Source organism: Helianthus annuus, chromosome 4, assembly GCF_002127325.2.
Source record: "Helianthus annuus cultivar XRQ/B chromosome 4, HanXRQr2.0-SUNRISE, whole genome shotgun sequence".
Classification (NCBI taxonomy): Eukaryota; Viridiplantae; Streptophyta; class Magnoliopsida; order Asterales; family Asteraceae; genus Helianthus; species Helianthus annuus.
Genome location: NC_035436.2, coordinates 204,996,190 through 205,010,674, shown reverse-complemented (window position 1 = coordinate 205,010,674; position 14,485 = coordinate 204,996,190). Strand labels below are relative to the sequence as shown.

At 32.2% G+C, this 14,485-nt stretch overlaps 1 protein-coding gene across 2 annotated transcripts; it reads left to right on the top strand.

The window, feature by feature from the left end:
- Positions 1 to 2,034: 2,034 nt before the first annotated feature.
- LOC110938153 (cellulose synthase-like protein H1) lies at positions 2,035 to 9,661 on the top strand. 2 transcript variants are annotated; one of them, XM_035988826.1, is made up of 9 exons: positions 2,035 to 2,455; positions 2,565 to 2,895; positions 3,156 to 3,284; positions 5,148 to 5,249; positions 6,761 to 6,970; positions 7,190 to 7,301; positions 7,392 to 7,576; positions 8,683 to 9,060; positions 9,148 to 9,661. In XM_035988826.1, exons 1-9 carry the CDS (start codon positions 2,181 to 2,183, stop codon positions 9,616 to 9,618), a joined length of 2,193 nt encoding a protein of 730 aa, XP_035844719.1. In that variant the 5' UTR covers positions 2,035 to 2,180; the 3' UTR covers positions 9,619 to 9,661. The 2 variants fall into 2 exon arrangements, with proteins under 2 accessions (XP_035844719.1, XP_022036315.1); XM_022180623.2 differs by having other exon boundaries at positions 8,683 to 9,661.
- Positions 9,662 to 14,485: the final 4,824 nt, after the last annotated feature.

The following is a 14,485-nucleotide window of genomic DNA, read 5'->3' as shown; positions in this document are numbered from 1 at the left end:
GGGAGTCTTACGCGGCCCGCCTGAACTTAAGAAATCGACGAAATCAGGTTCTAACCTTGATACCGCCCGCGTAAGGTTGGGGTGGGGTCCTACGCGGCCCGCCTCAACTTAATATTTCTTGTTTTTATTTATTTTTAAATGTTACCTTGTTATTTCGGGCTCGGTTTTCACATACAGGTTACATTTAAAGACATATTGGGACATTTTAAAATATATTAGGGTGTCGGGAAACAATCGAGGGTGTCGATTTAATTGAGGATTGTTACACCCCTTATCTTCTTCTTCTGATTCATCCAACGAAGCCACTTTAGGAATTATCACAACGTTCAAACATCTTAAATTGCATAATTGTTCTATAAACCCAAGAGTCTCTTTGGTCAGTATGTTTTCAACTGTGTGGTCATTTTCCTGCCCGTCGTTCTAAACAACTGTCACCAACTCATATTCATGATCATAACGTCATGATTTGATAATTGGCTTGATAAATTAATTTGCATTATTCTGTGGAAATTTTCTTCCTAATCTCCTTATCACAGTCTGTGTTTTCTCAAACAAGTTATCAGAGGAACCCGAAGTCGTAGTATCCCCCTCTGAACATCTTCTTCCATGTTCATTATGACGTTTACAGTTATCACCATCACACTTTTTCTGGTGTCGAATAGGATAACAAACCTATTGATTGACGCGTTGAACCTTCAAGAAACACGTTTGCCATTTTTTTCTATGTGTGTTTTTGAAGTTTGGCGTTTTGTAGAGAATGAGGTTTTTTTTAGTATGATCAATGAAAGGGATGGTTTGTTCCTATATATAATGATGTTTTGGCGCGTGCTTTTGGGCGAGAGTTTTTTTGTATAGTAAATGGAAAGCAATAAAGTCTCTATTGTTTCAGATGCTTTATCATTTATGTGATAGTGATTTGGCATTTTGACGTTCCCTCTTTTGCCAGTCAAAAGGCCTTTTTACCTTAATGAACCCCGCGTCTTTATAAGAGTTATTGATATTTACAAAAACGTCACCACCTCACTGTAGTTCGTAGATTGTGTTGATCCTACGGCTAGGAACCATTCTCAGTGAATTCACACTTTTACCCGTTTTCTCCAAATCCTGCCCCGTATTATTTAACGTATTGTGTTTTTACCATTCTTACCATCCAACCACATTAAATATCACTACTACAAAAAGAGGCATTTGCTATAAAGTTTTGCTATGGAAAAAATTGGTCGCAAATTTTTCTACGAATTAGCTATGGAATAGCTACGAACACATTCCGCTACCATTTTGCTACGGGTATTCCATAGCAAGTGAAATCCATAGCAAAATTCGTAGCAAATCCGTAGCAAAAATGAGAAAATAAATATTAAAAGAAATATCGTAGCAAAATCCGTAGCAAAACCATGAAAATTTAAATAAAAAACCAAATATGTAGCAAAGTAGAGAATATAAGTATTTAAATAATAACCAAATAAAATACCTAGCAAAATTCGTAGCATAATCTAGAAAAAGTATCTTAAGCTAAACATAGCAAAACTTGTAGCAACATCCGTAGCACAATTAAGGAAAATAATATTTTAAAAAATAATGTAGCAAAATCGGTAGCAAAAAACAAGAAAATGAATATTTAGCAATTAATTAAAACAAGTAAATCCGAAGTGAAAATTGTAGCAAAGTTGAGCATATAAGTAATTAAAAATAATAGCAAAATCTAGAAAAAAATATCTAAAATCAAATGTTGAAAAATTGGTAGCAAAATCCGTTACGAAAACAAGAAATATATTTAAAAACAAAATAATAACATCGGTAGCAAAATCCGTAATAAATTTGACAAAATAAATATTCATAAGATAATTCTATAAACTAGTAATGAAACCATAGAAAAAAAATCAAGAAAATAAGTATTGAAAAATAATTAATTAAATACATAACAAACTAGAGAAATGAACCGAACTGATACAGGCCGAATATTAGTCGCAACGCTCCGAAAATTTTACCAGTTAATAGACAAATATCAAATATAACATCCACTATTTCCAGTAAAAGTCATTTCGCATTTTGATACTTCCTTTTGACTCTTGAAGTTCCTTCTATAAAAGCTCATTTCAACACACAAGACACAACTGATCACTTGCCAAAAACACACATAGAATCTATTAATAGACCATTCTTTATAGCTTTGATTCACTATGGCTATAAACATTCAAGAATCAACTTTTCTCCCTCTACAAGAAAAAATAGTCTCTAACAACAAGATTGCCCGGGCCATAGAGCTCATTGTTCTTTCGTTGCTCGTCTCCATGCTTGTTTATCGGGTTGTTTCTTTAAAAGACCAACACCACTATCTCCCATGGTTGCTCGCTTTTCTGTGCGAATCCTGGTTCACTTTCATATGGATTCTTAGCATGTGTACCAAGTGGAACCAATGTTACACGATAACATACCCTGAACGACTCTTGGAAAGGTAAAACTACCATTTAACTTTGTAATCTTGAATTTTCTTAGATTTTAGTAAGCATATGTTTAATTCTTTATTATTTTATTGTTTGAGAAATATTAAACTTGTACCTTAGGGTAAACGAATCTGAGTATCCGGAGGTAGATATCTTTGTCACCACTGCAGACCCCATTCTAGAACCATGTATCATAACAATGAATACCGTATTATCCTTGTTAGCGGTGGATTACCCGACAAATAAGTTAGCTCTTTATCTTTCCGACGACGCCTGCTCACCACTTACGTTTTACTCACTTGTTGAGACAACAAAATTTGCAAAGCTTTGGGTACCCTTTTGCAAAAAGTATAACATCCAAGTTAGAGCCCCGTTTCGGTACTTCACTTCCAACTCCACCTCGTTGGACCATGATTCTTTAGAGTTCCGAAATGAACACAAAAAGATGAAGGTACTAATTTTTCTAGTCCTGTATATGATTATTTCAATAGTAACAGTAATAATATTTAATATGAATTCAAAACTAATTAACTATGTATAAGTTTTTATTATAAAAAAATAATGATTTATTTTTAGTTGCTAATATAATATCTATATACTTTTGCAAAATATTAAAAATCCCTTTTTAGAATTCAAGTTGAACTGGTACTCCTTAGTTCAATAATGGTTGCATGACAGTCTGACACTGTTATATGCTTATGATCACTACAGAACGAATATGACTATCTTTACAAGAAGATAGAGGTTGCAGCTCAGAGACCATTCACATGTGATGATCCTAATTCGGATTTTTCTGTTTTCTGTGATGTCAACCGGTCAGACCATCCAGCTATCATCAAGGTACCATAATCCCATGTGTTGTTAATAAAATGGTCCAATGAGCTAATAAGACTAGTGGGTATGGTTTGGCTCATCCCCACGGGGATGAGCCTCCACGTAGGCGCCACGTATGCGGCTCGTGGGGGATGAGCCAAATGAAGGATGGAGAGGGATGGAGGATGGGGCCCCACCTCATTATTTTATAATTTCTTTTGTTTTAATTTTATAACCCAAGGTAATAAAATCTTTATAAAATTTAAAAAACACAAGTATCACGGTTGGATATCCGTGATCACCTCGCGTATCACAGGGAGACCAAAGAAAGAATGCCATATCCACAAATCTTGTGATGCCACAGCTTCAAGTATCACGGTTGGATATCCGTGATCACCTCGCGTATATTGGCCGCGCCACGCAGTCGGGCAACTATGCCACTGCCAATGCATACAATCAATGCTACCAAGCATTCCCGGAAACCCGTGCCTTGCTTCATGAGCTTGGTACAACTGTTGAACATCATACGCGTTTGGTTTCCGCAAATATTTTTTGCTATACAGTTTCACCACATTATGGCAAAACCGATACAAACATTCCCGCGTAGTTCTTGCCGACATCTGTAAATACTCGTCCAAAGCGTCGGCCACTGTCCCGTACGCCAGTTGTCGAATGGCCGCAGTACACTTTTGTAACGTTGTAAACCCTTGATAATTACGAGCATCAGGACGTTGCGTGAAAAACGGGTCTAGCCCCGCCAAATCATTGGCAATCCTTGTGAATAAGCGGCGACTCATTCGGAACCTGCGTCTAAAAATGTCGGCGTTGTAAAGTGGCTCATCCGAAAAATAATCGTTCACCAATTTGTCGTGCGCTCCTGTCGTATAAAATATATAAGTACGAGTTAAAAAAAAAAAAGAACAATGAAATTTTGTAATAAAAACCTTGGCGGTCTCTGTTAATGCGTATTCGTGTGGTAATAACATTTTCACCAATTTCTTCCATTTCCTCTTCCTCTTCCTCTTCCTCTTCGATTAAAATCTGTCCCGCCCGTAGTACAGCGTTTGCGAAAAACATCTCCTCTTCGTCATCCGAAGACGAGGGCCACCAAGGATTAGAAGCCATTGTGAGTAAAAAGATATTTTTTTTTATAAAAGTGGGAGAAATTGGTATAAAAGTGAGAGGGTTTTGGGTTGAAAGTGGGGAAATAATAGTGAAAGTGGGTGATTTTATAGAATAAAATGAATTTTTTTTTTTTTTTTAAAATTTCTAGCCGTTCAACGGCTATAATATTTGAATGGAGGAGCGGCGCACCCGGCTATGGGTGGCCGTTTGAGTCGCGAGCCGTTCCAGGGGGGCGGTGTGGGGGTCCGGCGCCGGGCCAAGCCGGGCCAAGCCGGCCCCCATACCCACTAGTCTAATGGCATAACTGGGCTATTCGTTGGTTCAATGATATAGGAAATTTTGATGTGATAATCTAGGTTTGTAATTTTTTGAAATTTAGGCGAATATATTCTGTTCTTTAGTCGTCCGGAATTGTGGGATAATCCTTGTTGAGGATTATGCGTCCCTTTTATGGGTGTTTGTAATACCTGAACGTGATTTAGGTATTTTGGTTGTGAACAAGAGAAGCTTGTAACATGATAGGCGAATACCTGAACGTGTTTTAGGTATTTTGGTTGTGAACAAGAGAAGTTTGTAACATGTTAGGCGAATACCTGAACGTGTTTTAGGTATTTTGGTTGTGAACAAGAGAAGAACTCTACCTTGAACATGCTTTAGTGACAACTTAAAATATTATTTAAGGATTATTTTTCTATACCTTAAGAATTTTATTGAAGGACTAATATATCTGTTTTAAATTTTTATAACATTTGTTTATTGTTGTAGGTTGTATCAGAAAACACAGAACTACCTTATATAATATATATCTCAAGAGAGAAAAACCCCAAACATGATCAGCATTACAAAGCTGGAGCTATGAATGTTTTGGTTAGTGTACTTTATTTTTACTTCAACCTGTTCCAAAGAGTTTAAAAAGCGTTTATAAGAAAAAAAAAAGTTATTATTAGTATTAAAGTAAACTGTAATTTTACCCCCTGGGGTTTAGGCCAATTGGCACTCTGACCCCCTCTAACAAAATAATTGCAATTTTACCCCCCAACGTTATTGTTATGTCGCAATATTACCCCCTGCCGTCAAATAAGTTAACAGATCTGTTAACTAGAATGTGAAATGACTATATTGCCCTTTCATATTACCCCCTATGGTTTGTTCTACTCTATAATATTACCCCCTGGTGTAAAATGACTAAATTGTCCTTTCTTATTACCCCCTATGGTTTGTTGTACTCAGCAATATTACCCCCCGGGCACCACCACTGCCACAATAATCACCACCGGGGACCACCACTGCCACCATCTCTCTTTCGAACCTATCGCCCCAGTGTAAGATTGATTCTAATCCCCAACTTACATCTTACAGATTTCAACAACTTAGTCTTAATCCCTTTCAGGATCCCCTCCAGGGAAACATCATCACCAGATTGCCTTCTTCCATTTCTCACCGTGGAATTCATCTCACTCTCAACGGTTCTGTAAATCTGCAGGTTTATGCTCAGTTTGATTTTCATCCTATTTCACTTGATTCCTAAGCTGATGATGTGGTTAATTTGGTGCTCAGTTTGATTTTCATCCTATTTCACTTGATTCTTTCTGTAACTATAATCATTTTCATGCTCTTGTTCTTCAAGGTGAAAATGAACCAAATCCACTAATAGACTCTAATTTAATCATTGTAATGAAGAATGCCTCACTATGTTTATAATTATTCACACCATATTCATTTAAAAAACAGGAAGAAGAGCATTTAAATCCGCTGCGGCTCTGGTTTGTCGTCGTCGGTCTTCATCACCAGCTCACTCTTTCTTTCTTTCTCTCTGTGTCGTTTCTCCGTCTGGTCGCCGCCATCGCCGCCGTGGTGGCGGCGTTGTTGCTGCTGTTGTTCTCTGCTGCCACTGAGAGTCTCACCGGAGACGAAACCGGGTGAGAGTGGTATAAGGGGGAGCAGGAGGTGTTGTGGGTGTGTGTTTGCCGGTGAACAGGAGGGCGGAGCTAGATGAAGATGATTACCAAAATGAAAACCCTAATACAAAGGAGAAGAAGATGCAGCAGGTGTCTTATAAATAATAATAATAATAATAATAATAATAATAATAATAATAATAATAATAATAATAATAATAATAATAATAATAATGGTTTGTTGGAAATTACCTTTTTACCCTTTGACCTTTACATACTTATGTTGACTGTTAACCATAATTGACACCAGGGGGTAATATTGCGACATAACAACAACGTTGGGGGGTAAAATTGCAATTATTTCGTTAGAGGGGGTCAGAGTCCCAATTGGCCTAAACCACAGGGGGTAAAATTGCAGTTTACTCTTAGTATTAATAATGTATGCATGTTGATATGTTACCGTTTTAAAATGATGAGCAGGCTAGAGTGTCAGGAGTAATGACAAATGCACCTTTGATGTTGAATGTAGATTGTGATATGTATGCAAACAATCCACAAGTGTTTCTTCATGCAATGTGTGTTGTATTTGGTTACAAAAATGATCAAGATTGTGGTTTTGTTCAATTCCCTCAAGCTTTCTATAATGGATTGAAGGACGACCCGTTTGGGAATCAACTCGCGAATTTTTATGTATGTATATTTAGTTTCTTTACAACATAATCAACTCGGCTATGAGTGAGATTATATTGGGTACGTTTGTTTGTTTGTTTGATTGTTTGATTATTTGATTGTGATTATTCAATATCAAATAATCTCATTCAAAACGCACATCCAAACACAAACACCCCTTTAATTCATATATAATCACTAGAATTAACTAGTTCTAACCTTTTGTCACGTTTATATCAGTATATTATGAACGGATTATCAGCAATTCAAGGGATATTCTATGGGGGGTCAAATTGTTTTCATAGACGAAAGGTTATATATGGTTTATCTCCTAATGATATAAAAAATACTGGTATGTTAATTTAAACTTGTTAAAATTTCCTCTTTTATTTTGTGAAATTATATATACATGTTTAACCACTTTATATTCTCTTTTAAATAGAAAACATAAGAAATGAAGATCTACATAAAGTCTTCGGAAAATCATTTGAATTGAGAGACTCAGCTGCTCAGATATTATCAGGATCAAACCCAAATATAGATCAAAAGAGTCCCTCTTGTTTTATTGAGGCAGCAATCGATGTCGCAAGCTGTAGCTACGAGTATGGTACACAATGGGGCAAAAAGGTAAAAGGATATTAGTATATAATGATAATTTAGAGTAAAATGTCATGTTCGTCCCTAAGGTTTAACCAGTTTTGTGACTTTCGTTTAATGGTTTATTTTTCCGCATCTGTATCTAAAAAATTTGAAATCTTGCCATTTTCATACGACCCGTTAAATCCATTCATTTTTCTCAGTTATGTCAGGGGTATTTCTGACTTTATAACGGGTTGAATAACGAGTGGGCCGGGTCATCCGATATGGATATTAGGTCAAAGTGGTCACACCGATACACAAAGACTAAGGAGTATATGTGCAAAACAAGTGGGTCGAACTTCAGATGGTTCTGGTCAAACTGGTCAGAGTTGGGTCAAACCGACACACAAACATTTTTTTTCCTTTCTTATTACATGAAGTTAATGTTTTAAATATAGAGAACTATCTTCTTAACATAACAATTAGGAGGTTTTATGCTTCTTGGTTACACTTTTGGTGACCCTTAGCCTTTGGCCCATTCAATTTTATATATTTAATCATTTAGATCAATTATGGTTATAATGAAACTTTTGTCAATAAAAAATTACCACATCTGATAAGTTATAAATAGATAATAGCCAATAAACTACTTTTAGTTTACACAAGTATTTAACTATTTTTGATTAAAGCCCACCTAAGAGTTTGTGTGTATATGTTTACACCAGTTGCTACTTACAACTTTTTTCATATGCAATATATTATGAAATGGATAAAATACATGTAACTTATAGAAAATGGAACAATATAAATAATAATTAGATGTGAAATACCAATCATACCTTCCATATCTCTTTTGGTAGCAGAAGGAAGCAACTATATGAAGTATTTGACTGAATTATATGTATTCAGTATTAAATTGTTATTAATCTTATGTTTTTTTTTTTTAAGTTTAAACTTACCTTTTATCATTCCACAATTTTCTAGTTTAAATTTGACAGGAATTGGTATAAAGAAAAAAAAATACACACTTTGGTGAGCCTCCACATACATTAAGTCTACTACATTAAATGACCTAAATAGATTTTAACAGAGTAAAATATGTAAAATATTCTACGTATGATATCATTTAAGAAATTTGACAATTTTATTTTCAGGTTGGTTGGCTTTATGGTTCCACCACTGAGGATATGCTCACTGGACTCAACATCCATGGTAGAGGATGGAAATCCGTTCTTTGCTCACCATACCCGCCTCCTTTTCTTGGTTGTGCACCATCAACATACCCAAGTTCATTGGCCCAACAAAAAAGATGGGCCACCGGGCTTCTTGAGGTCCTGTTCACCGATAAAAACCCGTTACTTCTTACTATGAAAGGAAACCTTTGGTTTCGACAAGCCCTTGCTTATCATTGGATATGCTTATGGGGAGCTCGATCCATTCCTGAGATATGTTATGCATTTCTTCCTACATATTGTATCATCACCGGCTCACATTTCTTGCCTAAAGTCAACGAACAAGCGTTTATTATCCCCGTAGGTATTTTCGTTATATACAATGTTTATGTTTTATGGGAAATTAAACGTCTAGGTGTATCCCTACGTATGTGGTGGAATCTGCAGAGAATGGGGAGAGTGACTGCTGTGACAGCATGGTTCTTTGGGTTTTTAAGTGTGGTGCTGAAACTCATAGGTTTATCAAAAATTGCCTTTGAAGTAACAAAAAAGGAACACAAGCCGAATAATGGTGATGGTGTTAGTGATCATTGTGATAAAAATGCTAGTAGGTTTACTTTTGACAAGTCACCCATGATCATGGTAGGTGTTGTCATTCTTCTAGTCAATATGACTGCACTTCTTAATGGTGTGTTGAAATTATTAAAGGTTGACCATAATGACATTTGGACGGAGTTATTAGGATTAGGGTTAGGAGAGATGTTCTGTAGTATGTGGTTGTTACTTTGCTTTTGGGAGTTTTTGAAAGGGTTGTTTGGGAATGGGAAGTATAGGATTCCATCCTCGATAATTTGGAAGTCAGGAGTTTTGGCTTTGTTCTTTGTGCGTATATGTAGAAGATCTTCTCAACCGATTTGAATGATTCGGTAAGTGATTTATGGTACCTATTGTAGTTCTTGAATTGAAATGTAACGTTATTACTTTAAATAGAAAGCTAATTCTTAGAGTATCAAATCTTGATGGGATACCGACAGTAATTGGATCACTAACGGGAACTTTTACTCAGAATAGTATGTGTACTCACTTTCGTCGCTCAATTAATATAAGATATTAATGAACCGATAAAATTAGATTTTAGTAAATGAAATCTTATACTGATTCCCAATAGTAGTATCAAAGCCGCTTTTAGATTCGTTTAAATGTCATTTATTTTGAAACGATTGTGATAGAAATAAATCAAGCTCTAGAACCTTGTGGGTTTTATAAATTGTTTTGGGTTGTTAATCAATATGTGGGATTTTTACGGGTTATTTGGAACCCTGATGTAATACTTAGGTTTTATTTTATATAAAAGTGATTTATTATAAAATTGTAACAAGTTATTGAAGACTGGAGACAAAGCGACCGAGGAAAAGATAGATGAAGATCCTGGACTAAGTGGGAGCGAATAAGATAAAGAATTATTTTGTGTTCCTTTAGACTGATTTAGTTATCGTTCAACAAGAATCGTTTAATGTATGCTACTAGAACCAATATAGACTAGGAATATGATAAAATCTCATTAATTTTTTAAATATATACATAGAACCGTTTGATTAATGTTTTTATCGAATAACCTTTTTACAATAATCTTTTTTACTTCTAAATATTGTTTAATTAATGTTTACTTACACTGATTCGAACCCACATCATATTTATTAGAAGCAATCATTAATGTATACATATACTAGACTACTGGGCCATTAGGCTATGGGGTATGGTATGGTCCCATTTCCCCCACATTTACATTGGTTTCCTCATCAATCCGCATCCAATAATATTAAGAGAGAGAGAAACATATCGGGGCAGATGGGGTGGAGACCCCGAGCGGTGTTCCCCGACTCCACACCCAAGGGTCTGAGCATCGAATATTACTTAACAGCAAAAAGACACTTTTAATTAACTGTATATTTTAAAAAATTAATTAGATAAAGAGGTAAACTAATAACTTAAAGCTACAATTGTGTTTTTCAGTATTATAGTCTAAAATTATCACATCATGTAATTTATAATCGGTGTTGTTAAATACATCCAAAGAGTCAAACACACAAGTCAAGCTATTTCAGTCAACTTTTTTCTATAAACCAACTTTAATGGAACAAGTTTCCATAAAGCAACTTTATTTCATTTTCTTTCCATTTAATTTTTCCTTTTTTTTAATCGTTTTTTCATTTTCTTTCTATTTCAATTCTTAGTTTTGTTTTTCATTTTAAAACTGAAATCTTATGTTATTATTTACTTTTTTTTATTCTTTTTATTATTTAAAATAATTACAACTAAACAACTATTTAAATTATTTCTTTCCTTTTATTTTATAATTTAAAAGTAATGAATCAAAGACGCTCTGAAAATATTATAGCTATATTTTTTAGATTTTTTATTTTAGTTTTCATGGCCAATAATTTAAAACAGACAAAGTTTTCATGGCATACTTTTGTGATTTTTTTTTACGGTAAAGGAAAAGTTTAACAAAATACAATTAAAGGAGGGTACCCGATGCCTACAATCACGCCTTATTGGAATTTTCGCAACATTAGCATGCCTACGGCTCGATGGGAGACCATGTATAGGTGGCGTCTAGAATTACATACCCAGCTTTATCGTTGTGAAAGTGGTTTTGTCGATGAACTTTTATTTATTTATGATGAAATTTTTCACTTTCGTGTTTACAATAAAGTGTCTTGACTATTTATTTATTAATATTGCTATTAATACTAATAACAGTATAACAAAATATAAAAAAGTAACAAAAAGTATTATAAAATAAAATAACATAAATAACATAATTATTCCTTTTGACTTTATAATAAAACATAATTATTACTTTTATCTTTATAATAAAATAATATAATAAAGTAGTTAATCATTACTAAATTAGACTTTTAGGTATATTAATCTTTATTTTGAGTATATTTATCACACCCCTTTCAATAAACCAACTTTAATGCAACAAGTTTCCATAAAGCAATTTTATTTCTTTTTCTTTCCATTTAATTTTTCCTTTTTTTTAATCGTTTTTCCATTTTCTTTCTATTTCAATTCTTAGTTTTGTTTTTCATTTTAAAACTGAAATCTTATGTTATTATTTACTTTTTTATTCTTTTTATTATTTAAAATAATTACAACTAAACAGCTATTTAAATTGTTTCTTTCCTTTTATTTCATAATTTAAAACTAATGAATCAAAGACGCTTTGAAAATATTATAGCTATATTTTTTAGATTTTTTATTTTAGTTTTCATGGCGAATAATTTAAAACAGACAAAGTTTTCATGGCATACTCTTGTGATTTGTTTTTTTTTTACGGTAAAGGAAAAGATTAACAAAATACAATTAAAGGAGGGTACCCGATGCCTACAATCACGCCTTATTGGAATTTTCGCAACATTAGCATGTCTGCGGCTGGATGGGAGACCATGTATAGGTGGCGTCTAGAATTATATAGCCAGCTTTATCGTTGTGAAAGTGGTTTTGTCGATGAACTTTTATTTATTTATGATGAACTTTTTCACTTTCGTGTTTATAATAAAGTGTCTTGACTATTTATTTATTAATATTGCTATTAATAATAATAATAGTATAACAAAATATAAAAAAGTAACAAAAAGTATTATAAAATAAAATAACATAAAAAACATAATTATTAATTTTGACTTTATAATAAAACATAAACATAATTATTACTTTTAACTTTATAATAAAATAATATAATAAAGTAGTTAATCATTACTAAATAATTACTAAATTTGACTTTTGGGTATATTAATCTTTATCTTGGGTATATTTATCATACTCCTTTCCATAAACCAACTTTAATGGAACAAGTTTCCATAAAACAACTTTATTTCATTTTCTTTCCATTTAATTTTTCCATTTTTTAAATCGTTTTTTCAATTTCTTTCTATTTCAATTTTTGGTTTTGTTTTTCATTTTAAAACTGAAATCTTATGTTATTATTTATTTTTTTTATTCTTTTTATTATTTAAAATAATTACAACTAAACAACTATTTAAATTATTTCTTTCCTTTTATTTTATAATTTAAAACTAATGAATCAAAGACGCTTTGAAAAAATTATAGCTATATTTTTTAGATTTTTTTATTTTAGTTTTCCTGGTGAATAATTTAAAACAGACAAAGTTTTCATGGCATACTTTTGTGATTTGTTTTTTTTTTTTTTTTACGGTAGAGGAAAAGTTTAACAAAATACAATTAAAGGAGGGTACCCGATGCCTACAATCACGCCTTATTGGAATTTTCACAACATTAGCATGTCTGCGGCTGGATCGGAGACCATGTATAGGTGGCGTCTAGAATTACATACCCAGCTTTATCGTTGTGAAAGTGGTTTTGTCGATGAACTTTTATTTATTTATGATGAACTTTTTCACTTTCGTGTTTATAATAAAGTGTCTTGACTATTTATTTATTAATATTGCTATTAATACTAATAATAGTATAACAAGATATAAAAAGTAACAAAAAGTATTATAAAATAAAATAACATAATTATTCTTTTTGACTTTATAATAAAACATAAACATAATTATTACTTTTAATTTTATAATAAAATAATATAATAAAGTAGTTAATCATTACTAAATTTGACTTTTGGGTATATTAATCTTTATTTTGTGTATATTTATCACACCCTTTCCATAAACCAACTTTAATGGAACAAGTTTCCATAAAGCAATTTTATTTCATTTTCTTTCCATTTAATTTTTCCTTTTTTTAATCGTTTTTCCATTTTCTTTCTATTTCAATTCTTAGTTTTGTTTTTCATTTTAAAACTGAAATCTGATGTTATTATTTACTTTTTTATTCTTTTTATTATTTAAAATAATTACAACTAAACAGCTATTTAAATTGTTTCTTTCCTTTTATTTTATAAGTTAAAACTAATGAATCAAAGACGCTTTGAAAAAATTATAGCTATATTTTTTAGATTTTTTATTTTAGTTTTCATGGCGAATAATTTAAAACAGACAAAGTTTTCATGGCATACTCTTGTGATTTGTTTTTTTTACGGTAAAGGAAAAGTTTAACAAAATACAATTAAAGGAGGGTACCCGATGCCTACAATCACGCCTTATTGGAATTTTCGCAACATTAGCATGTCTTCGGCTGGATGGGAGACCATGTATAGGTGGCGTCTAGAATTATATAGCCAGCTTTATCGTTGTGAAAGTGGTTTTGTCGATGAACTTTTATTTATTTATGATGAACTTTTTCACTTTCGTGTTTATAATAAAGTGTATTGACTATTTATTTATTAATATTGCTATTAATACTAATAATAGTATAACAAAATATAAAAAAGTAACAAAAATTATTATAAAATAAAATAAAATAAAAAACATAATTATTACTTTTGACTTTATAATAAAACATAATTATTACTTTTAACTTTATAATAAAATAATATAATAAAGTAGTTAATCAATTCTAAATTTAATTTTTGAGTATATTAATCTTTATTTTGGGTATATTTATCACACCCCTTTATAATGTGCTTTTTAGTTAATTTAGTAATCCAGTTGATATTTAGATGTTTATAGAGTGATACATACATTAAAATAAAAATAATCAGTGATGGAAAATAAGACGTATATGATGTAACATTCACTATCTCTTAACTTTTTAAATTTCAATTGGTTTAAAATTAAAATAAATTAAATTTAGATAAGTGGTCACATTTTGATTCACCAGACTTTTAAAATCCTCTATAAATACTCACTTCATC

What these genes read in the sequence shown, in the direction of transcription:
- LOC110938153 (XM_022180623.2), top strand. Translation starts at nt 2,181, where the DNA reads ATGGCTATAAACATTCAAGAATCAACTTTTCTCCCTCTACAAGAAAAA. An exon ending in ATCAACTCGCGAATTTTTAT is followed by an intron (nt 6,971 to 7,189) that starts GTATGTATATTT and finishes CGTTTATATCAG; the next exon opens with TATATTATGAACGGATTATC. An exon ending in TAATGATATAAAAAATACTG is followed by an intron (nt 7,302 to 7,391) that starts GTATGTTAATTT and finishes TCTTTTAAATAG; the next exon opens with AAAACATAAGAAATGAAGAT.